This window comes from Epinephelus fuscoguttatus, linkage group LG10, assembly GCF_011397635.1.
Source record: "Epinephelus fuscoguttatus linkage group LG10, E.fuscoguttatus.final_Chr_v1".
NCBI classification, from domain to species: domain Eukaryota; kingdom Metazoa; phylum Chordata; class Actinopteri; order Perciformes; family Serranidae; genus Epinephelus; species Epinephelus fuscoguttatus.
The window spans coordinates 43,103,622-43,131,595 of NC_064761.1; the positions used below are offsets into that span (position 1 = coordinate 43,103,622).

The 27,974-nt window shown below is 42.8% G+C and overlaps 2 protein-coding genes across 5 annotated transcripts in view; one reads left to right on the forward strand and one right to left on the reverse strand.

Moving 5' to 3' along the window:
- Nucleotides 1–1,614: 1,614 nt before the first annotated feature.
- Nucleotides 1,615–18,741, reverse strand: LOC125895949 (uncharacterized). The gene is made up of 5 exons (XM_049588210.1): nt 18,441–18,741; nt 12,917–13,138; nt 9,815–10,351; nt 8,021–8,178; nt 1,615–5,230 (listed from the first exon to the last, which is right to left on the reverse strand). Exons 1-5 carry the CDS (start codon nt 18,505–18,507, stop codon nt 5,186–5,188), a joined length of 1,029 nt encoding a protein of 342 aa, XP_049444167.1. The 5' UTR covers nt 18,508–18,741; the 3' UTR covers nt 1,615–5,185.
- A 3,083-nt stretch (nt 18,742–21,824) lies between these two features.
- LOC125895919 (importin-13-like) overlaps nt 21,825–27,974 on the forward strand; it is a 36,933-nt gene continuing 30,783 nt past the window's right edge. The window contains exons 1-2 of one of the 4 annotated variants that reach the window (XM_049588149.1): nt 21,825–21,946; nt 22,341–22,427. In XM_049588149.1, coding sequence (XP_049444106.1) covers nt 22,359–22,427 — 69 coding nt within the window. In that variant the 5' untranslated portion in view covers nt 21,825–21,946; nt 22,341–22,358. Of the gene's footprint in view, nt 21,998–22,340; nt 22,428–27,974 lie in introns of all 4 variants that reach the window. The other 3 variants (XM_049588147.1, XR_007450223.1, XM_049588150.1) reach the window with 3 other exon arrangements.

Here is a 27,974-nt window from a genome sequence, read left to right on the forward strand (position 1 = left end):
TGTTTCAACTCGTCACGCAGCCCGTTCCACACGTCCACCCCACACACTGATAGACACACACTCTTCTTAGTTGTACAAACACATTGGTTTTTAAAATGTAACCCCCCTCTCTGTCACAAAACATTTTTGGATGTTGCCTGGAAGTGAATTATTTCTTGCTTTAAACATGATTATAGCCGTTTTAAGTTTGACCAAATCAAAAAATTTGTTGTTGGTGTGTTCCCTGTACCCCACACTGAATACTGCCTTTTAAAGCATGTGTAATGGTTGTAAGTTGCTTTTGTAAGTGTTGCACCAAACGTTCACACAGTAAGTCAGATAAGGCGGTACAAGCAGTGAATCCAGAATGTGCAGTGATTTATGGTCCAGTACGTGTTTTGTTTGTTTTGCGATGCTCTTTGCCAGCTTTGTTCTTACATAATTGATCTGAGCATTTCCAGCAGATTTTGTCGTCTGAAATCACACTCAAAATTTAGTTTCAAAGACTCTTTCAACATTATCAAATGTGATCTGTACTTCTGCCTGTACTGTGGTTTCCAAACAACATACTTTTAGTTTTGTTCAAATTTAAAGACACTTTATTTAAGCTAAACCATAGTTTCAATTTACTCATTTCTGTCATGACTTAAACTGTATGAATTTGCACTATGACGAGCTTTGATCACTTGATGTGCAGTAATACATCAAGTGTAAAGAGTCACAGTAAGTTTGAAAGTTGTGCTGATCATGTATTATGTAAGCTACACTCTTCAGTGGAGCACGGTAATGGATATTTAATGGGGTTTCCTTCCTGACATAATGCACTCTTCAGTCCAGGAGAAATCTGATGAGGGATGAGTTTTTTTGATTCCTGGTAATGCAGCTGAAGTGAAGACAAAGAGGAATCAAAAATCCATTAACAAGACACCAACCTCCTCTGCAGCGTCTTTATATACACACACAGCTCCGTTAAGACAGTAAAGATTCTCTTTATGCTGTCATGTCTAACATGAGTCACGCTGCGTCAGGCTTGCTGTCAAGCTGTTCAATATTTCAGCATCCAGACACCCCCCATGGAGGATCCCAGACCACAGTGCAGAGCCTCCAAGGAGCTGATGGGCAGGTTAGGTGTTGGGTGGGGTGAACGTGACTACAGACTCTATCCAGTTCATCTGACAAGACACATTGTCTCGCTAGTCAACAGCGAGCAATAAACGAGCTTGTAGAAAACCGTAAATGGTACAGGGCAGTACAGAGCAGGATTTAAACAAACCTTTTCTAACATGCTGTCTTTGTATAGCTGTTAATATTGTGGTCGAAGAGACATTTAATGAAGAAAAGGCTCATTTATTTGGTATTGTGGCCGGATAATGGACGATGAATCAGACCCTTCTACTGCAGTTTTATTGCATTTGCCAAGTATTGTGCAGTGGCGCTGCAGTAAAGCAGTGCACTGATTCATTCGCTGAAGCCCTGTAAGGAAATGTTTCGTGTTTTGTCTCCAACAATAAAAGTCTGTGTAAAAGTTGAAAGAGAGAAGTGTGACTTTTTGTGGTTGTTTCTATACATCAGTGTTGTGTTCTTCTGGGTTTTGTTTGTTGGCGCTGCAGTCAAAGAGCAGATTGAAACAGAGGATGGTTTCAAAATACCTTTAATCATAAAACACCAACAGTCCATAATCCACATCTGGCAGCAAAGCCTCATTATGCATTCAGGATACTTACAGAGAATTTTTAATATCGGAAATCTCAAGTGTGTAATTTAGAAGTGGACGTGCAGATGGGTGACAAAAGGAAAAACACCTTCAGTAGGGCTGAGTGTTGTTTAAAAAACCAGTGACACCTTCTTTTGTTTCTACTTCATTCGATACCCATCATGGGAAGGCAGTGCTGTATAGTATACCCATACTGTTGAATGTTATGGTGGAATCTCAGCACTCTGAACTGGCATTTCTGTATCCTACACCGTGCTCGACTTCACCACGGGTTGTAGCTGCTGCAGCAGTGGGCCAACAACACGTCACATAAAATCGCTTGTGGTGATTGGCTGCGAGAAAAACCATGCAAATACTCTTTTTTTTCTAGATCTGGGTGCAACAAGGACTGAATGCAGGTATCGCTTAGCGGGAGAAGTTCTGATACTCTGTGGTACTGGGTCATTTCAGTCAACGCGTTAAGGGAGCAGTGTGTAAGATTTAAGGGGATTTAGTGGCATCTCGCAGTGAGGACTGCAGATTGCAACCAGCTGAATCTTCTCCCAGTTAGATTTCCTTTAGCGTTTATTGTTCAGGAGGTTTTTACTGGGAGCCGAATTATTTGCAGAGGTCTTTTTCTCTCCAACATAAACAAACCAGGTGATTAAAACAGGTAAAAACACTGAATGAAGCAGTTTCACGTTACAAATCAGTCTTTGGCACATACTGTACAGACAGGCTGCGAGCCCAGTGCCTGTTAATGTGTGCTCATCTTGTTTCTCTGATAACCATATCCAGACGTTAAGTTGGTTTTTACCAATAGCTGAATTGTCTACAGAGGTCTTTTTCTCTTTAAAACAAACAGACCAGGTGATTAAAACAGGTAGAAACACTGAATGAAGCAGTCTCACATTGCAAATCAGTGTTTCTCTAATGCTGTTTGGCACATACAGACAGGCCGCTAGCTTAGCACCTGTGAATGTGTGCTCATCTGTTTTCTCGGATAACTTAAAGGCGCTGTATGTAAGAACGTGGCCAAAACGGTTACTGCACTCAAATTCAAAATACTGCCGCGAGTCGTGTCCGCCCCCCCTCCCCCCTCCCCTACAGATTGGAGGTTGCTGGACAGCAGCACGCTGGAGACTGATTTGTTTGCTCACGGGTGGCTGCCGTGGCAGGGCCGCGTCGCCACGTCCTTGATCTTCAGTTCGACCGTTCGAGCAAGTCCGGCTTCTCTGCTGCTAACGCTGCTGCCGGGACACAGCTGAGGAGGAGCCGGCTGCTAATGCTATGTACCGGGACACTGCTAATGCTGCTTGCCGTGCTGCTGTAGCTCAGTCGTAACTGTAACTGATGCTGAGACTCTACTGACTGTGTGACTGGTAGACGGTGGTGGGTGGCGCAACACACAAATTCAAAACATAAACATGATTTGCGGACCGTAAAATTTTTTTTAAATGCGAATATTCTGGCTGTACTATTGTTGTCGGTGAGATCAGTATGTTACATGAACATTATTCCTTAGTCTCTGTGACATATTAGGAGGATTTTATGACTATTTGCTTTAGATTTCTTACATATAGCTCCTTTAAGACCCAGACGTTCAGGAGGTTTTCACCAATAGCTGAATTGTCCGCAGAGGTCTCTTCCTCTTTAAAACAAACAGACTTGATGATTTAAACCGGTAACAACACTGAGTAGAGCAGTTTCAAGTTTAAGGAAAATCTTTCTGCTAACTATGGTACCCCACGTGAAAACGCCAGTGGCACTATCTAGAGCCAGTGTTTGGTTTGTCTCTTCTGACCTACTGTAGAAACATGGCGGTGCAACATGGCCAACTCCGTAGAAGAAGACCTGCTCCATATGTAGATATAAACGTCTCATTCTAAGGTATCAAAAACACAACAGCTCTTATTTTCAGGTGATTACACACTAAAGAAAACAGACTGATTATATTATATTCCATTTCTGCCAATATGTCCCTCTAAACGCTGCACACTGGAGCTTTAAAGTATCCAGTACCGATACCCAGCCCTAATCTTCAGGGGTCCCAACACCCTACCTACTCAGACATTTTATGTTGATTTTCCCTTTAATTTGTCACCCATCTGCCGTATTCATGGCACAGAGATTAAACAGTGAACACAAGTATTAGCTCCAATTGATTTCTATCCACGTGGGTTGTCTCCCTCCCGCTCACATTATCCTGCACGTTTGCAGAGCACACACACAGCGAGGCTGACACAGTATAATCAATGGAATATTTGTGAACTTACTAAGAGAACAAGGTGCCGTCAGATCAGTCCCATGTAACACTTTCAATATGTTTGTGCCTGGTGAATGCTTAAGCAGCAACTAAGATGAAGAGTTTGTCTCTGAATGACGCAATCATCAGTAGTATTTACAACGCACAGGACAATGCCAACATTGTGTGGAAAGGCCACTGGGCCCGTTTCAGTCTGCAACTGTCATCATATGAGTGAGTGGTGAACATGCTCAAGGCTAGTGTTCAAACACAGGCAAGTCAGAGCAGCTACCTGGGCCTGAGTGCGCATTTCAATTGGAATCACACAAAGCGCTGGGAATGACGGGTAAATCTGGAAGTTAGTCTGAATATAAATACAGTATTCAATAAGAGCTGTTCCTATACTGTGTAAGGCACTCTCCCCTGGACACAAGACTCCAGGAAAGACACAAAAAAACACACACTGCACATTTCAAAATCAGGCCAAAAGGCAGCAGGACCTTCAACACAGAAATTAAAAACAATAGAAGAAGAAGAAAAAAAGAAAACGCTTAAATATCCCCTGCCACGCCTTCAAAGATCCACACATGCACCTTTAACAAACTCACACACCGACAAACACACACAGCCTGCACCTATGTATGCACACAAAACTCAATTTTTCTCATACACAAAAATATTTGTCCTTTTTTTCCACTCCTGAAAAAGTAAAGTGCAACTTTTTAACACTATAATCAGGCCATTTGTTATGTTCTGTTTCTGGCCTCTCAGTCAGACTGCCAGACGTTCTAACACTAAGTGAAAAGAGGGAAATTAGACCAGTGACCCCCAGGTAAGAGTCTGGCAGGACAGGCTGGATCTGCGTCCAGGTGAGAACCATCCAAATGATGCTTTTACCCTTTTCAACTCTGGGGAAATCAAAATATATTATACAACTCCCACACCCCAAAAGCAGGGCTGAAAAATATTAAGCATACAGTATTCAACAGAGGCGTCGGCCTAATTCATAATTACAGGCACCAAAATAGACTTTTGCCAAAACGAGCCCGACATGGGCGATACATCTTCATTGTCCATTGCAGCTTCAATCACGTCCTTTCCTACATGTCAGATAAATGAAAGCGATCCAGATGTTTGCTCACACCTACCCAGCATTCTTTCTGTTTGGTGCAGATTAAGGAAGAAAGGTCAGGTTCAAGGACCGCTGCAGCATGAGCCTGGATTCATGGAGAATATTTGGGCGCCAAAACGTTTCACTTGAGCCTCCATTAGTAGCTGTACATGGACAAAGGTGTGTCCTCCATCATGTCGTCCTACACAAATGAAAATGGAAAAACACACCTAATTATACACAGCTAATATACGTATTATATGCCAGCATGTCTACAAGTGCTCAATATTTACACAATACTATAGATTTTGTGGCAAATGAGACACGGCAAGGTTTAACTTACTATATAATGACGAAAACTCTGCGTGTGCCTGTTCCACGTTTTTCTCCTCACTAACTGGGTTTCCATCCAAATTTTAAGCGAATTTTGTGAAAATGCGCAAAAGAAAATGCTAATTTATGCACGTTTCTATTCATTATTGTTTTGCGAGTATTGGGAGTCAACAGGTTGAGCAGTAGGTGGCGCTTCTCATGAAAAATAAAAATGCAAAAGAACACCGTAGAAGAAGAGGGCGCCGTGAGATGACGTCATTGAGAGCGTCTCATGTCCACAACTGATGTAAACAATTACAGGCACATCCAAGATTATGACGAGATGGAGAGATTCCTTGGGAACTTCTTGGCTACTGCGAGAGCTCTCATCACACTCATATCAGCGTTGTCAGCGTAGCCTACATAATGCCGTGATGTCTGTGTTGGTACACCAGGCAGCGCACATGATGCAGCCGTATTCAACACGTCCAGTCTATTCAGGTAAGCTGTGAAATACACTCACCTGACACTGGAGTAATTACCTCTCTCTAAGTTCACACAGGTGTGTGTGTGACGTAGAAGTAGGATCCGGTAGCCTACGTCATCGTTTATTTGCTAAATCTGTTTCCATTGCCAAAAGTTGCATTTTCCTAATATCGATACGCTGACTTTTCCACTCCCTCCAAGCGTAAAAACCTTTTTTTGCGGCCTTTTTTCGAATTTCTGGCGTTGCCATTCAAGTTTTTTTTTCGCAATTGTTGAAAATGCGAATAAAAATAGGTGGATGGAAACCCGACTACTGACTCGGTCAATCCATGTGAAATTTGGCACAGTGGTAGAGGGTCATGGGAGGATGCCAATGAAGCAATATTACATCAATTGGCCAAAGGGGGGCGCTATAGCAACCCACTGAAATGTCAAACTTTGAATGGGCATATCTCATGCCCCGTATGTCGTAGAGACATGAAACTTTGCACAGAGATGCCTCTCCTCATGAGGAACACATTTGCATCAAGAACCCATAACTTCCGCTTATATAGATTTTCCACCATTTTGAATTTTTTGAAAAACACTTCAAATGGATCTCTTCCTAGGAAGTTTGAGCGATCTGCATGAAACTGGGTGAACATAATCTAGGGAGCAATATCTAAAGTTCCCTCTTGGCAAAAGTTGGAAAACTTCCTAAAACTGAGCTTCTATAAGGCAATGAATATTGCGGAGGGCGTGGCTCATCACATAAAGGTGTAGAACATCTCAAGGGTTTCACCCATCACCACGCAACTTTGTAGGCATATGACCACACATAATCTGAGGGGACCCCTCCATTATTGAGCCCATCAAACAAAATGGGGGCGCTAGAGAGCTCATTTCTTATCTAGGCCTAACCGCCATATGGATTTTTACTAAACTTGGTAGATATGTAGAACAGGACGCCTCAAGGTGACTGGAGAAATTTAACTCTAACTGGCAACTGGGTGGCGCTATAACAACAGAAAAATGCTTCAAAATGGCTAAAATGCGACCGATCGCTGTGGCAAAGAACAACTTTGTAAAACATTTCCAGGGCTGCTGACAAAAGAGCAGTCAGACGTTTTTTGGTAAATACTTTTATTCCTTTTCTTGGCAAGAGTTAGAGGAGAAGATTCACACCACTCATCTAGGAGAGAGGTATCAATCTAAGCATCTAACTCTGGGCAAGAAAGCAAATGAACATATTGGTCCCTTATCCATTAAGTCTGCACTTTAAAATGGGAAAAAATGTCCTTAAGGTCAGAGGTTAAATGTTCACTGAAGTCTTTCTGATGAGTTAGAGGTAAACACATAAAGGATCCTGCTGGAGGAGCATAAACCCCAACTTGGAAACCCAGAAGCTGTTCTGTTCTTTATCTACAAACATCTTTAGTAAATATCTATTAACCATTAATAAAGCCATGGATTACAACTCATATAATATCATTGTACCGGTAAGTTTTAACAGTACATCTAACAGAGGTTGGAGCAAGTCAGTGAACTGCATGTCACAAGTAGTCTCAAGTCTTTGCACTCAAGTCCCAAGTCTTTGAGTCTTAAACACGTTCTAATGCACTCATCACCAAGTGCATTTAAAGAATGCTTTTTAAAACCTGTATTTAGTTGTTAAAACAAGTGCAACTAAACTTAATCGTAAAAGTGATATTTCACTATAAAGCAGTACGACAACAAAATGAATTTTGAATGTTTCTGTCCTGTCTTGTGTGTTTAACTCATCTCATACTGAAAAAAAAAAGTTGATATTGACATGATATAGTTTGTTACTGCATGCTAAGGAAATTAAAAAAGATGAACATAAACATTAGTTAATTCGGGAAATGACTGAAAGGGAAATGAATTGACTAATGGCACACTTTTTAAATTACATACTTTTTAATCTTTGGGCCTCAGGGAAGGTATCAAATATTTTTAAGTCAAAAGTCCAAGTGAAGTTACGAGTCGTTGGTGTTTAAATCCAAGTCAAGTTGCAAGCGTTTTTGGGTTTTGCCAAGTCAGAAAATTTGTGACTTGAGTCTGACTCGAGTCCAAGTCACATGACTTGTGTCCACACCTCTAATATCTCACATCAGTGCTCCAAATGTCTGACAGATCAAACACTTCCACGCAGACAGCAGTGGAAGTGTTTCCTGGATGTCACGGACGTGCTCACCATAGGAAGGTCCTGCAGCCTGCGGAACTCAGGTCGGTTGTCTCTCCGGCGCAGTTTGAGGAAGAGGAGCAGAGTGATGATGACGGCAGTGATGATGAAGGCTGACACCAGGCCAGCCAGAAGGGGGTCTAATGTGAGAGAGTCATGGACCATCGTTGCTGGAACAAAAAACAGGAGATACTTGAGCAGGTTTCTTCTTGATCTAGCTGTAGACCAAGAACACAAGCCGCCAGTGCACCATTAAAGATGGAGGTTACTTTGACTTAAAGGGACGGTCCACCCCAAAATCTAAAACACACATTTTTCCTCTTACCTGTAGGGCTGTTTTTCAGTCTAGATTCTTTTGGTGTGAGTTGCAGAGTGTTGGAGATATCAGCTGTAGAAATATAATATTATGGAACTAGATGCCACAAAAATGTAGGAACTATTTTCTTCCTACTGAACTACTCCTGCCTCCGTATCACTGCGCAGAAGGAAGTCTACATCTATCTATTCATGCACAGGATGCTCTTGAAAACATCATGGCATCCTCCTGGGCTGAGCTCTAACATTGCCATTAACTTTTTTTTTTTGGCACTTTGAGCACAAGCTGAGTGTCATCTTGTTCTTTTATATTGGAGAGAAGGCAGACATCTCTACGGCTCATAGATCCAACACTTGGCAGCTCACACCAAAACTATCTACACTTATAAACATCACTACAGATAAGAGGAGAAGTATGTATGTCTGATTTGGTGTGAACTGTCCCTTCAACGTGGTGCAAATGGCAGACCTTGGTCCTTAACATGTTTAAAGCTGTGACTGGGACTAAATATAGACTAAACAGCAGCATGTTGAACTTGAGTGTTCATCATGCAGCTCTGGACAGAAATGTCAAACACAGGATGGTGATGTTAAGCGTCTCTGTACTTGAGCTCGCTGTTGGGAAAGTGAGCGCATTCATGGGGCAAAATTTTAAGTTTTATCTTCAGAATTTGTTGCGGTTTAAAAATCGTTTGTGTATAAAGTTCAGTGTGTTTTAGTTTTCTCTGAGAGTGCTGTTAAACACCATCGCTCTTTACCTTTTATGTTGATGTCTCTCTGTGTTTGTATATTTCTGTGCAGGAAGGGTTTGTGTCTGTGTTTTTGGCAGTGTGCTTCATTGTGTTGCTATGGAAGACTATTTTGTAAACTTTGCTGTTTTTTTTTACATCCTCTGGTTGAAAGTAACAACCACCACAGAGCAGTGAATGCTCCCTGTTCCTCTGGCTAATGGAAAGAGGCGAGGTGCCAACTAAGCGTGGCCTAATAAAACCACACAGAGTGAGAGAAGCGGAGAGAATTTTATATGTTAACTGTATCCAAGCAGGCTGGTCGACTGAGGAGAGTCGACGAGGTTTTCCTTCTTTTTCGATGACACTGAACTGAGCCAAACATCCTGGTGAAAGTCCTCTCAAGGTGGAGCGTCGACAGAGAAACGTTTACTGTAGATACTTAAATCGTTTAGCCGACAGACAGAGGGGAGAGAGACAGAAAGAAAACAGAGCATTCTTGAGGCCTCCGGTCCCATGACTGCCTTTCCCAAACAGAGCCATAATTGTGGAGTGCTTGGTGGTGACAGTGCTTGTAGAAGATGTAGACGGGGGGGTTGCGTGGTGTGTGTTTGTGTCTGTGTGTGTGGAGAGGCGAGGACTGGTTTGTGCTGGAAAACAACGAACAGCATCGCCTTTGTTATTAAGCCAATTCACTTGTGGCTCTGTTAATATCCAGGCTGAATAAATACATACACAAACACAGCAGACATCGTGCACTTACGATCACCCCCAACGTTGAGCTGGGAGGGGGTTTTGGCGTGGAGTCTGGCCTCAGCGGAGGGGCTGGTCGTCTGGGTGATGGTGGTCTTTAGGTCGGATTTGCTGGTGGTCGGAGGGTGTTCGTCGGACTGTGATGTGGTTTGTTGTGTTGCGAGAGTCGGGGACTCAGATTTGGGGGGCTCTTGAGAGGAGCTGGACGCTGAGCTAGTCTGGGCGACGACAGCAGCAGTTGTAGAATTGAGCTTTGGTGGCTCAGGTGTCGGGACATGAGTGGACGAGTGTGTTTCGTTGTGACTGGGCTGGTTTGATGCTGTAACTTCAGGAAGTGGAAGTGTAGTATGTGGTGTTGTGGGCGGTGTGGGGCTCTGTTTGTCTGTAGTAGCAGTGTGAGTTGTGTGTGTGGTGCTGGTGGGGGCAGGGGTGATGGGAGAGGCAGTGGTGTGGCTCTCAGAAGGAGGAACTGGAGCCTGTGGTGTCGACTGATCTGTGGATACATTTCCAGGAAGGACAGCCTCTGTGGGAGAGCTGGTGTTGGTACCTACACAAAGAGAAGGACATTAATCATTTTTCTGCCATCCTCAAATACTGTATGTTTGTAATCAACAAACCATATATATATATATGAAGCCTAACAGGAGAGAGTGAGGACACTTCACACCAATTAAAACATTTTCTCACTTTCCTCTAGTGAGCTGTTGCTCAAAGTGTGGCCCGCGGCCCAACGTCAGGTCCTAGAAACATTTTGTGTGGCCCCCAAACATGACATAAAATGCACACATTACATTTTAGTAATTTGCCATCCATTTCAATACTTTCACTCTCAATAGCTTACATTAAATACGCTATGAGGAGACGGCATCAAACTGTGTCGCCCTCAGAAGTGTCTGTCAGGTTAGGGATGGTCTGAGCGGGCGGAAGATCAGCCTTTCATTGGGCGGAACGAGCCACCCGCTGAAGTCCCGCCCTACCACCTTCGGTTGTGTAGCAGTTCTCAACACGTCCTTTACTAACTTCTCTTGTGGAGATGTAGCCATTTTTCTGCCATGGTTCGTGTCCTGTAGGCAATATTTTTGTGGGTGTGTTACACCAAAACCTGTTTCCCCCCGGCAATATTTTTGCAAGCGCACCGTTGCTGTGGCACCGCCCAGAACGACTGTGATTGGTTGGAAGCTGCGGTCGTGGGGTTTGAACCCTGGGGTGGGGAAGCCCCTCTGTGCAGAGTTTGCATTGTGGGTGAAGTAAAGGCACAGGGACAGCCTCTCTGGGTGACTTGATCCACTTTAATGTCCGAAAAAGAACGTAGGACAACTGAACATCGACAACAATGGTGGCATCTCACATCTTAAATATATATCGCTCCGCCAAACGTAATCATAACTCTCATTACCTGCATGTAAGGTGCGCGATATTGAATAGTTCCTATTTAAAAATAAAATATGTAAACAACATATGAATGTAGTTAACATTAAATTATGTAGATGCAAAATAATGAACAGGAGGAGGCCTTTGAGAGGAAGAGGGCCAAGTATGAGGAACTGGCAGGAGAATGCCGAAGCAGAGGATGGAGGACCCGATGCAACCCCATCGAGGTCGGGTGCAGAGGATTTGTAGGCCAGTCTCTCATCAGAGCACTCAGGATTTTGGGAGTGAAGGGACAGCACAACAGAAGAGCCATCAAAAACGTCACTGACGCGGCAGAAAAGGCGTCCAAATGGCTGTGGATCAAGCGGGGAGATCCGTGGACAACTAAAGCTACTTAGACACAAGCCGGGACTGATCACCCCGGCTGGGTCGCCTGGGCGAGGGTGTCTGTTGTGAGACCCGAAACACCCAGTGAACCCAGGATACAACACTGATGATGTGTCTAAGTTGCACCGAAAGTGTATTTTAGAACAGAGAACAACAAGACAATCTACTGGATACGTCCTCACGAAAAAAAATCTCATGTTACGCTGGCATCCGTGTGTAGCTTGCAGCACCAAAGAGCCCTAGTATGGCTGTAGACCAGTGACACTCACTGGTCCCACAGAGGTCTGGGCTGAGCCCTGAGTGTCCTAAAATCCTAGCAACACCCCTGCATACACCTGTGTGCTGCTGCTGCTACTGGATTTGATCTTTGGCAAAGATGAGTGCGGACAGCAAATGTCAAAAGGGTGAAAACAGGCGATTAATCTATTATACATAAATATTGTTATGTTTGTTTATGAACTGGTGCCTGGCTTCCTGTCGTTTTGTAAAAGTATCCCTGCTGTAGACTCTCACTGTCATTAAAGTGTACATTTTCAATGCTGTGAGCACCACAAATAAAAATCGATTCACCCCAGTGGAGACAGAAAACTACAAGTCAAATATCTCAGCCTTAAAGTTGTGTTCATGCAAACACTGCTCCAATATAAACTGTTTTTTCCCCACAACAAAAAAGTGCCTAAAATGTGCCTGTCCTGTGAATATGTTTATGAGCCTGATGTGTGAACCAGCATCTGTGTGTGTTTGTGATCTAGGGCGCGAGAGCAAGAGAGTGTGTGTGTGTGTGTGTACCTCGGGGGGAAGTATTTCACTTCTACCTTTCTCACCCCCCTGTGAAAAGTCACACAGCATTTAATCACTTGTCTCCTCTCCTCAGCGCCAACTGCCTTTTCTCTCAGTATATTTTACCAACACTCTCGCAGCAAACTGCACCTTATTTAATCACCTTAAACCTTCTTAATTCTACTCTTTCACTTGTATCGTACACCATCTGAGACGTTTCCTTCCTTCTCTGTGCTCCAGTTTTTTAAAAACCACCCTGAGCTGGCTGTCAACACTTTAACCCAGTCACTCGCTCACTCTGTGGCCCACTTCTGGACGTGGAAAACAGAGATAAGGACTTTGTTAAATATAGCTCCTAAACTCGTAGCCACCTGCTGCCAGGCTCCCTACTAAATTCTTCTGAAGTGTGACAAACCTTGTCAACTGGCAAACCCCACGACATTATCAGATCATCTTTGTTTGCTGCACCACAGAGTTGACGAGCCAAGTGACTAATTCAGTCGACTATCAGTCCCCCAGTGTGTGCTCTTCTGGTGGATAACACAGGATTAAAAAAACAGAGTTGCATAGTTACCATGAGCTTTGGTTGGTTCAGGTGTCACGGCCATGCTCTCCCCCTCTGTAGTCTTGTTACTGCTCAAACTGCTGGTGCTGTTTGAACTTGTGTCGGAGTCACTCAGTGAAGGTGCAGCAGATGTACGAAGGATGGGGTCCGGACTAGAACCAGGCACAGACTCTGCAGATGGAGCCTCAGGATCACTTTCTGAAGCAGAGGAGGCAGCAGTGTGGTCACCATCTGATGAGGAGAGACAAATTTGGATCATGGTCAGTCTCTGGTGACGTCTTCAGAGTCATTAGCAGCTTATTTGCTGATTATTCCATGCAAACAGGAGCCAACAGACAGTGTGCACACTCAGAGACCATCTGAATCAATTAAGAGTGGGTATAAATCATCACACGCCGCTGTTTATCCAAACAATTATTAAAGGTCCTATTTATGACATTTAGCACATTAATATAGCAGCAAACAAATATTTGCTGTGTAAAGATATAGAGGAGAAATGACGACCTCAGCAGAGAATGAAGCCCTGCTACATCTGTGTGTGTTGTAATACGAGCTTCTCTGTTCTTTGTTTTAGTAGCCGGGCCAGCTGCGCATGCACGCGTGTGTCCCACTGGCTAGCTAATTGCTGTGGCTCTGCACCACTGATAACACCGTCCTGACCCACGGTGGCGAGACAGTGTTGCAAAAGTACAAACTCTCTGGTTCTCCCCTGGTACTTGCCAACCTTGGGACCTCAAAAATAGGGAGGATTTTGAACCCCCAGCTGAGTATAGGGAGGGGAGAGGGCCAGGCTGTAGGGATCCACACACCCCACGGTCCCGGATGTCTGAGCAAGGGGAAGCTAGGAACCCTACCACGTCAGAGGAGGGCAAGACTGGTCCCTCCTCGACCTCCAAGACGCTCCTCAAACCCCCATTGTAGCTTACTGCCGGATTTAGAAGAGAAGAGGTGTTGCCCGACTGATGCCAGCCCAACAGGCACCACTCTTTGGCCCAAGAGGGTTGGAGTAGGAGGCAGAAAGGATGAAGCACCAATGGGGAGGTGACAGTAAAGCTTTAGAGTCATAAGGCGTGTACATGCTGTGATCTGTGAAACAGCTTGTGATTTAGAAAGAGAATTATGACATTGAGAGTGCAATGAAAAACAGGAGTCTTCTAGAGTTGGCAAGTATGGTCCCACCCATTGGTTAACACCACTAGCTCTGCCAGCACTGCCATTGTTAGCACTGTTAGGCTCCATGTTTGTTTGAGATGTCAGAGGTGAGAGCCGTGCGGAGGCCCCATTGTCGCACATACCACATTGAAAACTAAATAAAAGGTAAACACATACATAATTTATCCGGGGAAAGTTATCTGACTTTTTCCAGCAGAGCAGTGCAGCACTTTTATAGAGTTACACGCTGAGTACATCCACAGTGCTTTATTGATCAGGGAGCTGCTTCACTGGAGCAAACAGGAGTTTAGTGTCTTGCTGAAGTGTTGCATAAGAAGATAAGTCACTGTATTTACTTTGCAAATCCTGATTTTCTTCTGCTCTGGGAGCTAAACTCTGTGGCTCCCAACCATTTTGGCTCGTGACCTTTTAAAATGATGCAAAATGAAGCCACTCATGGCCCCTTGAGTTGTGAGCACTTCAGCTTAAGTGTGATGATTTCAGAGGCCTGAAAAGGTAAAACGTATCCAGTTTCGCCATTTAAAAAATGACACGTAACTTGTGAAGCAAACATGTTTATTTCTCGTTTCATTTCTTGATAATTATGTCATGACTCATATTTATCTAAACAACTCTCGGGGGACCACTGAATGGAAACTGAGAATTTTTAATGACACACAACGCAGTCGCATTCCTGTCGAACATCATCTCAGAGCACAAAACAAAATGGAAAACGGCTGACTTTCACTTTGCATGACATCTTCTACGGCCCTCATGAGATACAAGAACTGCTTTTGACGTAATATCCCTTTAATGAAGACTCTTTCTATCTCTATTTCCCCTTTGGTCTTAATCTCGTTACTGTACAAGTCTTTGTTTCTGTTTCTACCTGCTTCCCTTTGATGAAGACCAGAGCACTGTTGTAATGTAATGTCATTACCGTTCAGTGACACACTGCCATGATGCCTTTCATTACCTTCATAATCACTCACTCAGCTCATCAGCACACACACTGAAAGAGAGCGAGGGACCTGTGTGAACTCTAAATGACACAAAAACAGACACACTCATGAATAGAAAGAGGTGCTTAGCTGTATAATACTGGCCTTGTTCCCTCACTTTAGCTCCATTACAGCTGCGCAGGTCAAATGTTGGAGTAGTATGCTGCACATATGTGTGTGTGTGTGTGTGTGTGTGTGTGTGTGTGTGTAGAGCAGATTCATAAAGAGAACCACTGTTTCCACTCCCCTCTCCAGATATTACAGGGTCTTACTTTCCAGGCCAATGCAGCATGTACCTGGGGAAGCAGCTCCTGCTCACTTCTTGACCCTGCCAGCGAGAGGAACAGCCAACCGTTTCTCTGCGAGCAGATGTTCGACACTCAGTGCTGGACGCGCCTATCAGTACTGCCTTCTGTGTGAAACCCAACCAACTGCTACTGCAAAATCCCATAAGCACTGGTGTAACAGCGCATGATTGAAAAAGCTGGAGACAGCTCTGTGCACGCTGCCCTTGGCCTTTTCATCCCAGCTTATTTCAGATGTTTACTGCCAGCCATTGTCTGACCTCTCAAGCTGTATATCATGCCTCTGGTGTCTCATCTTCTTCTCCAGTCCGAGCTCTTATTATGCTACAAATTCACCATATTTCGTTAGTAGTTGGGTTGTTATGTTAGTTATTGTGTCATTGAACACAAGCACTGTACATTTGTTGGAGAAGAACATAACTAATCACGTATAATATTGAACTGTGAACAAGAATCATCCAACCAGGAGAACTAAAGGACATCAAAATGTGTCGTCTTTAAACCATTATGTAACCAGTAAATCAGGAAATGAACTTCATCCTCAGAAATAACAGACAATATGAGACAATAAAAAGCCGAGTTTTAAAGGGTAAGTTCAGTATTTTTTAACCCGACCCTATTGTCCCATGTTTTTGTGTCTAAGTGACTGATGGGATCAACAGATACAAGGGCCAAGGGCCAGCGTTGAGCATTTACATCCCCTAAAAGTGCTTGTTTTTGTCACTGACAGGCTCTGACCAGATTATGGAAAGGATCCCGACAAAGACAGACCTTTTTAATGAAGACTAGGATCCTTTTGTTTAACCAGACACAGCCTCAAAATCACTATCGCCAAACTCACCAGGCTCCATTTAAAAAAATGGTAATTTTATCCACATACAACACATTTAATCCAGAGTGGACAGAAGTAACTTAAAACTCACAAAAACCCTTTCTGGTTTGTCTTTCTACTGTTCCAACAATCATCAGCTCTGGTTTGGTTGAAATTAACCCTTAATTCACCCAGTTAGATGTAAAAACACACTGCCTCTATACATGCTAAAATTACTGTTTATTTAAATGGAGTCTGGTGGGTGTGTTGATAGCGATGTTGGTCTGTTTGTGGTTAAACAAAACGGATCTTACTCCTTAATAAAAAGGTCTATCTCTGTAGGGATCCTTTCCATAATATCTGAGCCTGTCAGTGGCAAATACAAGCACTTTAACCAGACATGCATTGATGGTGGTTACATTCCCAGCTGACCACAAGTGTCTTTGGACGTTGATATTTGATTGAAGTTAGGTTGTGAAGATGGGTGACCAAAAATCAATGTCAGGACAGCGTCAATTCCAACTTCAAGACGTTGATATTTTGTTGGTTTAATGTTGTGTTGTTAAGGAACTAAAATTCAGTGTCTTCTAAACAACATTTAGTTGTAAGGTTTGGAGAATAAAACCCAACTTCTGCCAAATGTCGTAACGATAACATACACACACTGTAAAATCCTGATGTTGTTAGACATTAAAAATATCGTCAACCAGATTTTCAGTCCGACCAAAATTTTACATCTGTCCAGCCCAAGAGTCCAACGTCTTTCTGACATCATACTGACGTCCAGTGCCAGCTGGGTCGTGGCCTGTTTCCCAGCTGCAGTGGTCTCACTCTGTCCTGGACCAGTTTCAAAACTGTTGCCTCGATTACTCACTTAGACACAAAACGTGGGAAAATATGGTCCAGCTGGAGCAAAAACAAAGTTACCCATTATGTATTATTACATAGGCTCATTACAAAGTTTTAATAGTTGGATGTTTATTATTTTCATATTTTGTGCATTATGAGACTGTTAAATTAGTTTCATCCAGGTTAATGAACGCGTGCAGCTAGAAAAATAACCTCTAGAAGTGTATGGAAATGTAATTGAAAAGCGGCTGGTTGAGTTGAAAATCAGGCTTTTGACCATGTAACATGTCAGACCAGAGAAAGATTGGATATTTTTAAATGTTCTTAGCTGGAGGTTTGAGTCGCTGCCAACAGAAACAAGAGGGATAAAATGAATGTTTTAAACCAACAAGTCAAAAGTTCTCCCTGACTCTGACATCCTGGGTCTTAATTTCATCTCTATACTGTATGTTTATGCACATTCGGCCCTGTGCAATCAATTCACTTCAGAAAGTGCGGTGCCACTGAACTGCTTTAAAATCTGTTCATAAAGTCTGCACAGTGTACTACAGAGGCAAGCCAATTAGCATGAACCCAGTGCAATGACAGTGTGCTGCTGCACATAGTTAGAGGTGTCATTTATCACAATGTACTGCCCTGCTCATTTACAGCCAATAAATGTCCTCCAGTGGAGCCGAGCTGTTTTCTATTCATTTGAATTTGAGCCGGAGGAGCTGATGGGACAGTTCTGCCCAATAAAAACCTCCTCAAATGTCAATAGTCTCATTTTCTTTTTATGTGAGTGAGAGACACTGATGGAGACGGAGAGAGGAGGAGAGACAGTGGAACAGGTAGGAGAGAAAGCGGAAGGTGGGTAAGAGTGAAATACAGGATGTGTGAGAGGAGTGTAAATGTAATGCAAGCAGAGAGAGGAAGCCGAGAGGGGGGAGGGAGGAAGTGATGTGAGAGATAAAGTGTGAGGCTGTTAAGACAAATAGCAGAGGCTCCAGATTAGAAACATTTAAATGAGGCTGAGATTTTTTGGAAACAAAGCGAGGCCAGAATAAGACTGAAACATATTGACTGGAGGTGGAAGAGTGTGTGTGAGTGTGTGTGTGTGTGTGTGTGTGTGTGCGTGCCTCTGATCTCAAGGAGGGTTGAAAGAAAACACTCATGAGGAGGAAACATGTTCACACTCAACTTTGTCTTTAACAAAGTTCAGACTGTGAACTCACTTCATCTTAAATCTCTGTTTAAGACACCACAGGTGCCTGGAGGCAGGTGAGATTTGTGTGTGTGTGTGTGTGTGTGTGTGTGTGTGTGTGTGTGTGTGTGGTACAGTAAACCATTGTGACTATGTCAAGCCCAAATTAATGAAACCTTGACACCAGACAACAAACCAAAGTCCACAGTCAAACTCAGCATATTAAACCTACCATGTTCAGCAGATCCCAAGTTCATGAGCAGCAGCGCACAAAGGCCAATCCACACTTTGGTCTCCATCCTCTCTGTCCTCCGGCTACACAGGAAGAAAATCACACCAGCAAACTGTGGCCCAGACTCGTCTCTGACTCGCCTTTCTCTCTCGCTCACCGTCCGATCCCAGACTTTAAGGGAGTAGTTTTAACAATCCCAGGCGGCTGCACTGTGCTCAACCCACTGCAGACAGCAGCTCTGCCAGTGTGTGTGCGTGGCTGAAGGGACTGAAGGAGGAGTGTGTGCGTCCTGGCTGCTCCCTCTCTCTCTCTCTCTCTCTCCCCCTCTCTCTCCAGAAACAGTGCCACGTGTTCCCTGTTCAAAATAGTCAGTGGGTCTGACTCTATGCCATGACGCGTAATTCAGCAACGAGACTGACACCTACCCACACAGATCCTGAGGGCATGCACAGCAATACGACGGAAAACCATGCAGCTACAACACAGTGTGGGCCTATTATACTGTGCAGCAACCCAAACTGCAGAGTCCAATCCTCTCTGATAGTCACAGCAATTAAAAAACAAAAACTATTACATTTATTTTATTAAAAAAAAAATAAAATGCATTTTTACGCATCAGAAAAAGTGCAGACATGTTTCACACGCTGCTCCTGTTACTTTCTCCACCATTTCTACTCAGGGACTTTGTTGTGAATGTAAAGGAACATCTAGATATACTATTTATTATATTTATTTACTATTCATGAATTATAGTAGGCTATAACATGTAGGCTGATTAAAAACGCTTTGAGTTTTATTGGCCTCTTCAATATATGCATTTTATTTTTTCTTATCTAAATGTTTCTAAAATTAATTAATAACAAGGACCACGATGGAAATACGTCCTGTGACATGTTGTGTTGTCCTTGATGTTTATTTTAATTGTGCGTGAACACTAGTGTTGTAAACATGGACGTGTGGTCTTAAAAACTGTCATTTTATTTCATTTTTTAAATTATTATTATTATAAGTGTTATAAATAGAAGTAGCCTAGTATTTATTTATTTTTGCAAATGATTATGTTGTGATTTTTTTTTATATATATATCTTTTTCTGGAGTTTCAACAAATGTAAAACTTGTAAAACACATGGACATGTACAGATGAGGTGCGACTATGTATATATGATTTATTATTAATACTTTGCAAAGAAACTAAATAAAATTTGACCATAAAAAATATAGTTGTTGTTTATTTGTTTATTTTTGTAAATCATTACATTTTAAATATATAAAGAAATTAATAAGTAGCTTAAAAAAAACAACTGCTGGCCTCCATCCGGGACGACATGGAGTTTTTGTCACTCTGAAGTTTTTACTGTTCAGCACTTAAAGAATGAACATTTTGTTTCAGGTGTCTGACTTGATCCGGAAGCTTAAACTGTGTCGTCTTTACTGTTTTTGCATGACTGGCGCTTTCTGCAGGGCGTTGCACTGTACTGTGATGTCTTAGTTGAGCCACGTGGTGGCGCTGTCGCTCCACAGCTGACTCTTGTCATTGGTTTAAAAACACATTATAGGTGTTGAAACAAAGTGCAATGCTTCTCTGGAGGGTGTAGCTCCAGTGAGGTGACACTTATATAGTCCCTCTGCTAATTCAGATAAGCTTCAACATTTATCTCTCTATCTTTTATAAAACTGTAAACATCAGGAAAGCATTCACAGATTAGAATAAAAATGCTCTGTGTGGGTTTTATTGTTTAATTTAACATCCCATCAGGATATTACAGTTGTTAAGGATAGCTTTATTTTCAAGTGATACAAATGGAGTCATCAATAATGATTATCAATTCTACTTGGTTGCCCTGTTGTTAGCCTATCTATGCCTATCTGTATGTGAAATCATTTTAATACTTTTTGGCTGACATTGTCTGGTGATGACTTTGTGAGGGGAACTTCTTCCTGATGAAACTGTTTATACTTTCAGTTATATTTAACATTTTATATATTGCATAGATGGGAAACATGTCAATATATAAGTCTGTTTTTAGCCCTTCCCCCATATATCCGATATAGCCTTTATTTTTTTGTTGTTTGTCTGTGTGTGTGTGTTCACTGAAGTCTTCCAGTTTCCTGTTGGTCCTCATGTGAACCAGCAACAGTGAACACAACAACTACAGTCTACCACACAGGTTACACACAGTCTCTGGCTGATGCACATGTTAGATATAAAGCAGTGTGTTGCTGCTGCTGTTTACAAACACATCTGGATGTGTGTTTGAGTTTCACTCTGTCACTGGTCATTAACAAACAGGGTCTGTAGTGGATTAGTCACTGATTTGTAGCTGTGGAGGTTGTCATTGAGGTCCGAACCACTCAGTGCTCTGTGTTTGCTCTGTGCTTTGCTGAGCATCCAACATGCAATTGGTGGTTAAAGAGTAAATACTGAAAATAGAGGCATTTGGTTTTGTTTTTATAACACATTCATCGTATACAAATAGTGTACCAGTGTGTGCACATTGGGATACACATTAGAACCAATACAGACACAGCCTGTTGCCCAGTAAGAGTGAGGTATAATGCCTATTTAATGCCTGATTTTGCTTTTTTTTAATATCTTGATAATTTCATGTAGGAAAGATGCATTTGGAGGGTTTCCCAGCCAACATTTCCATGTGGGTAGTGAATGGGCTGAAAAATGGGTCCAATATGGGACTGTTCGCAGGTTCCTTATTGGCCCCATGACACTTGCTCACATGGGCAGGTTAACCCAAGTGGGCCCCAGATAGGATGCCCATTTTAGACCCATACCCACTTTGTACCCACGTAAATCCAGCACGACCCATGCAGGACCCAGTCGAGGAAACCCACCCAGAGCATGGGGGCAATATGCAACATGTGAACAATCCAATATAGGGCCTATTTTACAGCTTATTTACCACCCACAGGGGCCCCACATACAAGTGTTGGCTGGGTTATGGGGTGTGTAACCAACAAACAATGTTTCTTTCCTGCTAAAGATTCATACCTGATGGTTTTAAAGTAACATGTGAGACACTGTAAATATTCTTAAGTTCATCACTGCTCCCTCTGGCCCCATCTACATCTTCATAATGGGATGATAAGGGGGGAATGCGGCATTCAAATGTTCATATTTGAGAAACGTCAAAGAGTGTTTTACAGTAAATATTGACAAAATGAACCCGAAACGTAAGATAGCAACTAAGTAACTACGAATAATAATACAGTATAATTATAGAAATACACATCAGTATATTTTTCAGGTTCTGTATATCCTCCGTCTTTAATATTTTGGGCACTTACAAAATCGCTGTTTTATTTACCGTGTTGTTGGGTGGTCCTTGACCAGTTACGCTCCGATTACGACATTTCCCACGGCGCCTGAATGTAGCAAAAACCTCTCGGTGACGGAGCAGAAGCAGAAAAGCGGCAGGGAGCTGCCAGCATCGTCTCAAACCGTCGCAGGACCGAAAGGTGTGAAAATATCGGTCCTCTAGACAGTCTAGAGGTAATACACGGAGACGGCTTCGTGTTGATAATGCTGTCACACTCTGAAAATGTTAGTATATCTGTCTCGCTTGGCTGCTTTCGGCACTAGGGTAGCGTCAAGTTACATGCATTGCTACGTTAGCTAATTTGGCGTTAGCATAGCAGCGCTAGCCGTTGCTATAGCATTCTGTAGTGTATGTTAGCGGCAGCTAGCCTGCTCTTAAGTTAAGCGAGCTAACGTTAGCTTGCCGGGTTAGCATCTTGTGTCATCTCAAATTTATGATGTCGTCGAGCTAACTTGCCTATTCCAGCTGCTGCTGGGGAAATATGTTGGCGGTGGCAGTGTGTTAAAGAGGAAGTTTAACGGTGGCTGTCAGCTCCTGATGTGTTGCTCCTCTTTGATCATTTGACAGCTCTGTGTCAGCGGAGATATGGAGACACCGGGGAGGATAGCAGCAACACCGGACGCCCTGGACTTCACGGTGGAAAACGTAGAGAAGGTGAGTTTTGGGACCTCTCAGTCCTTATCTTAGTCCCCAACATCTTAAGAAGCACCATGTTCTCCTTTGACTGTATTAGAGGTCTTGTTTATGAAGAAACAGCTTTAAGAGGGGAAGCTGAGGAGCTTAATCTGCCCTGTAGCCACATAATGATAATAACTGTTACTTCACTGAATTCCTCTGGAGAGGTAATGTTGTGTGTGCATACAGGAATTTAGCTCACCTGTCCTCACATCTTTAAATTAGTCTTTACTGAGTGGATAATGTTTAGAAAGATGATCAGCTGAGAGCTAAATAACAGGTTGTAGCCCGCCAATTCTTTACCATCTCTGTTGTTGTGAAATGACTGTCTGGGTTTTGTTTTTCTCTGGATATATTTGTGTGTGTGTGTGTGTGTGTGTGTGTGTGAGAGAGAGAGAGAGTGCGCGTGCATGCGTGCTTGCTTGGCAGTGTTGCTGCCAGGTTGCTGCGATGAATCTCCCAGTTGGGTGGCCACTGACTCGGACACGAGGGGATGGGTGGGGAGAGACAATGGGGAGGATGGAGAGTGAGAAAGGTGCTCCTGTGGAGGAGTCGATGTGATGAGATGGATTGGGGGATGAGGAGAGGGAGGGAGGGAAGGAGGAGGGGCGGGACAGGGTCGATGTCTGTGACAGTGCCAGTAAAGAAAGAGGAGGGGGTAAGAGGAGGTTGGCGATGCGACAGAAATGATTAGAGGCGGGTTTGAGGGAGAGGAGCACATTCCTATGGGGGAAATGGCTTGGCTCAATACTGGGGTTCTGGTGTAATAAAGGAGGAAGGAGAATGACAAACAATGAGCAAGGCTCTGTCTCCCTGTGGCTGATCTCCTTATTCATTTGTTCATGTTTTTATGTCTGCAGGTGAAGAAAGTGAGGCTCTGTTGTAATTTTGGGGTTGCAAGTGCATGACGAAAATGCCTATTAACTAAGTCAAAAACATACTAGTACATATTGTATGCATACCTAGGTAAATGCATAATTCACGTATCTGTGAGGATCATAAATAATTTGTTGTGGTGTATCAGGGAAACGTTCAGTGATAGTAACTGATACCCAACCTTTTAGATTTGTATAGATTTTTTTTTTTATTAGATCAAGCTGTTTTTTGTTGGGTTTTCCAGTATTTAGGTGTGTCATTACAGTGGAAATGAACCTTGCTTGCCAAAATACCCCAAGCCATCACAAATAATGCATCATATTTATCAAAAATATAATCTGCATGTCAGATTCAGCATTCAGTGATTCATTTAATTATCTGAAACAGGAGATGCATCCAGAGGCTGAATGTCAGTGTAGTGATAATTCAATAAACATTTTTAATTAAAAAAGCGTAGAGGAACGTCATCTGTGATGCCATGGCAGTGTTTGTTTCTACACTGAACTCTGACCTTTAAACTGATCTGCTTTTCCACATTCTGCGACACAAAGCAGCCACTAATATATCACGACAAAATGTCATAATATTTTATTCTGATTTCATTTACTGTGTGTGGGTTTGTATAGTTAAAGGTGCATTTTCAGATCATGTTAAAGCTTTCAGTTCTCTCCAAGTGGTGCAGCGGCATCAGTAATCTCATTAACTGATAAAACATGACAAACAGCATCTGAAGTATTATTTCCCTTCAAGGCTATGAGCCCTTTTGTAATAACACCACACTTGCATTTCAAAACTGATGAGATATTGTTCTTCACAGACTCAGCTATATTTAGAAAATATATGTAGACTATTTGAGTGAGATGAGTCTTTTCTCTCCATATTTTTGTTTTTGTAGATAATTTGTCTCGACATTTTTGTACTTAATTAGTTGTGGAGTCAGTACAATGCTGTTCATTCAATGGAGAGAGGGAGTTTTTTAGTACCCCTGTGTGCCCCTAAAAGCATCATAATAGTATCTGAGTCAAACCACCACCTCGTTGCGTTAAGAAAAATTGGAGATGTTTCCTTTTACCTTTTGATTTTTATTGTGTTCTCTGCCAAACAGTCACAACAGCAAGTAGTAGCCTAGTTCTGTACTGTTCATCAATACAAAGTTGAATTGCGCTTCCCATAACATGACGAAAGCAAAACCAGTTTAAAGAGTAAAATAAAAAAGAGCATCAGTGCAGAATTGTCACTGTTGTTCAGTAGGATGGTGAAGAGTGTGTGCTTGTTGTAGACATGGCGGTGGAGATGATGGTTCCTGGCCCAGTAGTTGTATGTGTCCAATAGAAAGCTCTTTGTTCAGTCTTGGGTCTGCGAAACAAAGTACCACATTGTCAGTATCAGTTTGTGTGTATAATGAATGGGTATGTATACAGCCTTACATTTCCGCTCGGCTATAATTAGCCTGTAGATGCGCTATTCCACTATTACAAGCAAATGGATCTCAGAGGAAATTCAGAGCTCTACACTTTGCTGTGACACAGTGTGATGTTAGGATTTAGTCATTTTGCATGTCTCCCCTGAGACAAACAACTACTGTACCACCAAAAAGGACCACAGCACAGTGCTGGGTCAGCAGCATCTTGCCCAGGCCCACTTTGCCAGGGTGACTTCTATGTAATCACCTGGTAACCTCACTACCTACACAGGATGCTGTCCATAGGACGCTGTCGAGGTCCTTTCAGTCGTTCGTAGCTCCCAGGCTCTGCTGTATGGAAACTGTGTTCAAGACAAGTTAGGATAAGATTTATGTGACAGCAAGAGCTCTCCTCTTATTAAATAGCTGTATGGCATTTAAAAGCAGAGGAGATGATTCAGCCTGCCAGCTAACATATTACAGAACATAGCGAGGAAATTTGACACTGAGAATTGATGCATGGTGTATTGAGTGGTCTTGTGGTGGCCAGAGAGGCTATTACAGAGAGAGATAGGGATCGTGATGACTATTACTGTACCATCCAGTCATTGACAGAAATGTATATGGGTTCAAGGTGGAACACATGTCTTGCAGGTTACATGATACACACATATACTAGTGCCAGCATTTTTGTTTTATACTTTTTATTTTAGCAGGCTTGGAGACAGTATCCTCCATGTATGTCCATTGATTCAGTGACTGATGATTCTTCTGAATTATGTGATGGAAATTGTTCATGTAACTGCGGTTTGCACATGGAGACACTTGGTGCAAGGGTTTGTTTGCTGTTCATGTGCTGAGATTTTATCACTATTGGCAACATGGTATTCTTAATTTCTGTCTTGGCCGCGTGCTGTCAACAACCACCCGCGCACACTCTAGCACAAACTATTCTTCTTTGTTCCCTCATTAATCATCATTCCTCTGCATGTCTTTGGTTCTCACAGTTATAGCGCAGTGTCATGATGGGTCAGTGGTGCGATGATGCCTTCCGCAGCACAGCAACAACACTGGCCTCCCATCACTACAATGACTTTGAGTATGACACTCTGGTGCACAGATGGCTTGAAAACACACTGAACTGATGGCAGCAAGATGCCATTACCTGCTGTGTGTAAACACAGTGTGCAAAGACAAAATGTGTGTGTAGGCGCGTGCACTTATTCCTCATGTGGGGAAGGAGAGATTTCTATAATGTTTGGAAAAAACATCACGCTGCCACCTGCTTCTCTTGATCTACATCTCCTGCCTTGCACTTGCTAATAATTTTAATAAGATTATTCATATTTTATGGATGATAGCGTCTAGCCCTCTGCCCAATTTATCTGCTTCATATTCGTCCTTGATATTTTGTATAGTCAAGGTATTTTTGTGGGCTTTTTCAGCTTAGCTCAGGACCTACACTTGTTATTCTCCAGGGCTTGGTAGGGAACAGACAAGTGTATACCAGCTACAGTAAATCCATGGTCATGTGTGAGCAGATGGTGGATCTGTCTAATTGAGCATTTTTTCATTTGCATCCTTCTTCTTCCTCCTCCTGTTGGAACGGGACTGTGGAGGAAGCTAATGACCTTTGACAGTGTCTGCCAAGAGCGGGCCATCCTCAGGTGAAGCCAGGTGGTTCAGGCAGGTTGCCACCATCTGTAGATACAATTAGTTGCTTCAGTTGCACTGACTGCTTTGGCTGCACATAAACGCTACTTTTTCTAGGGGTGTGCATGTTTTTTACTTGTTTTAAGAACCATTTAGTGATGATGGGCAATTATAGTTAGTTAGTGGAAATAACTGCTGCATGTCTGGCGTGATTTCTAGGAGGAGACAGGCGGTGGTTCTTTGTAAGAAGATTAAAGCAGCAAAATGAACAGACTGTTTTGTGTCTTGTGCTTTGATAATAAACCTAGGAGGGACAGACACGCTCAGACACAGACACAGTGCTGTTTGGGATTGGATGAGGAGAGGTCTGCGATCACACAGTGGACTGCGGTAATGATCCGCTGCTGCTTTGAACTCGGATATCACAGCTTCGTTTACAGAAAGGGTAGAGTGGAGCTGACTCACAAAAAAAAACAAAAAACATCCTAACGCTTTTTAGAATGAAGGCATGATAATGATCCATAGAAAGACCTTGCCGAATCGCAACACAATAACACATTCATATTCACGAGTTCAGTCATGCAGCTCTGTCTGTAGTAATCTGTTCACATTTACAGAAGAAACACCTGGTTTCATAGGTGCAGGGGTTTTCCTTCTGACAGTTTTGAAAGTGCTTAGATTCTCATAAAAAGTACAACATGACTGTGATAGATGTTAGTGGACTACAGAGACCTTCATGCTAAGTCAAAGCCACATATATACTGTACGTGCACACGCTGCATATACTGTGTCTGCACCTATAGCTGTCCCTCACACATGTACAAATGCCACCTGACTCTCTACAAACAATCAGCTCATTAACACCTAGCCAGTCGTGTTCGCACTCTGGTACAGTAAGTAGAGACAGATAATTGTGTTGCAGGATGACAGACGGAGAGAGAACACCACCTGAGACTGTCTGCTTCCAGTAGGCATTGACGCTGCCCGAATGTTCTCTCTACAGCTGCAGTTCCCAGTATTATTCATCCTCCCTTGTTTGAGAACCTAAACTTCACTGATGAGGGAATGGGGAGAAATGTAGATTTTAGAAGAAGACTGAGATGAAGAGAGAGAGAGAGCTGAGGGATGGAATGAAACTAGATGGACAGTTTAGGCTGGAGGGAGAAATGAGAAGGAAGAAAGAAGAGAGAATGACTGCTGGTGGAGGGATTTATGTGTGCAGGCTTCAGGGGTAAAGACAAGGATCAGAAGCTCGCTGAATAGATTTTTTTTTTTCCTGTGTTGCTTGTCAGACACTTAGTGCTGGCTGCCAGCAGTTTTAGTTCAGCGAGCATGTACTTGTGTGTGTGTATTTGTGTGTGAGACAGAATGAGAGAGAAAAAACAGGATTTTTTTTTGCAGAGTAGTGCCTAAACCTCTCTTCTGGCACTGCCAGGATTAGAGGTGTCTGTTTAATTAATGCTCCCTTTTCCCCTTCTTTTATTTCCCTCTCTCATACACATCCTTTATCTTCTTTCTCTTTGGCTTGCTCCCTCTTGTTCTCTCTGCACTCAAGTACTCAAATTACTCAGAGCTGTACTTCAGAGAGTGCTGTT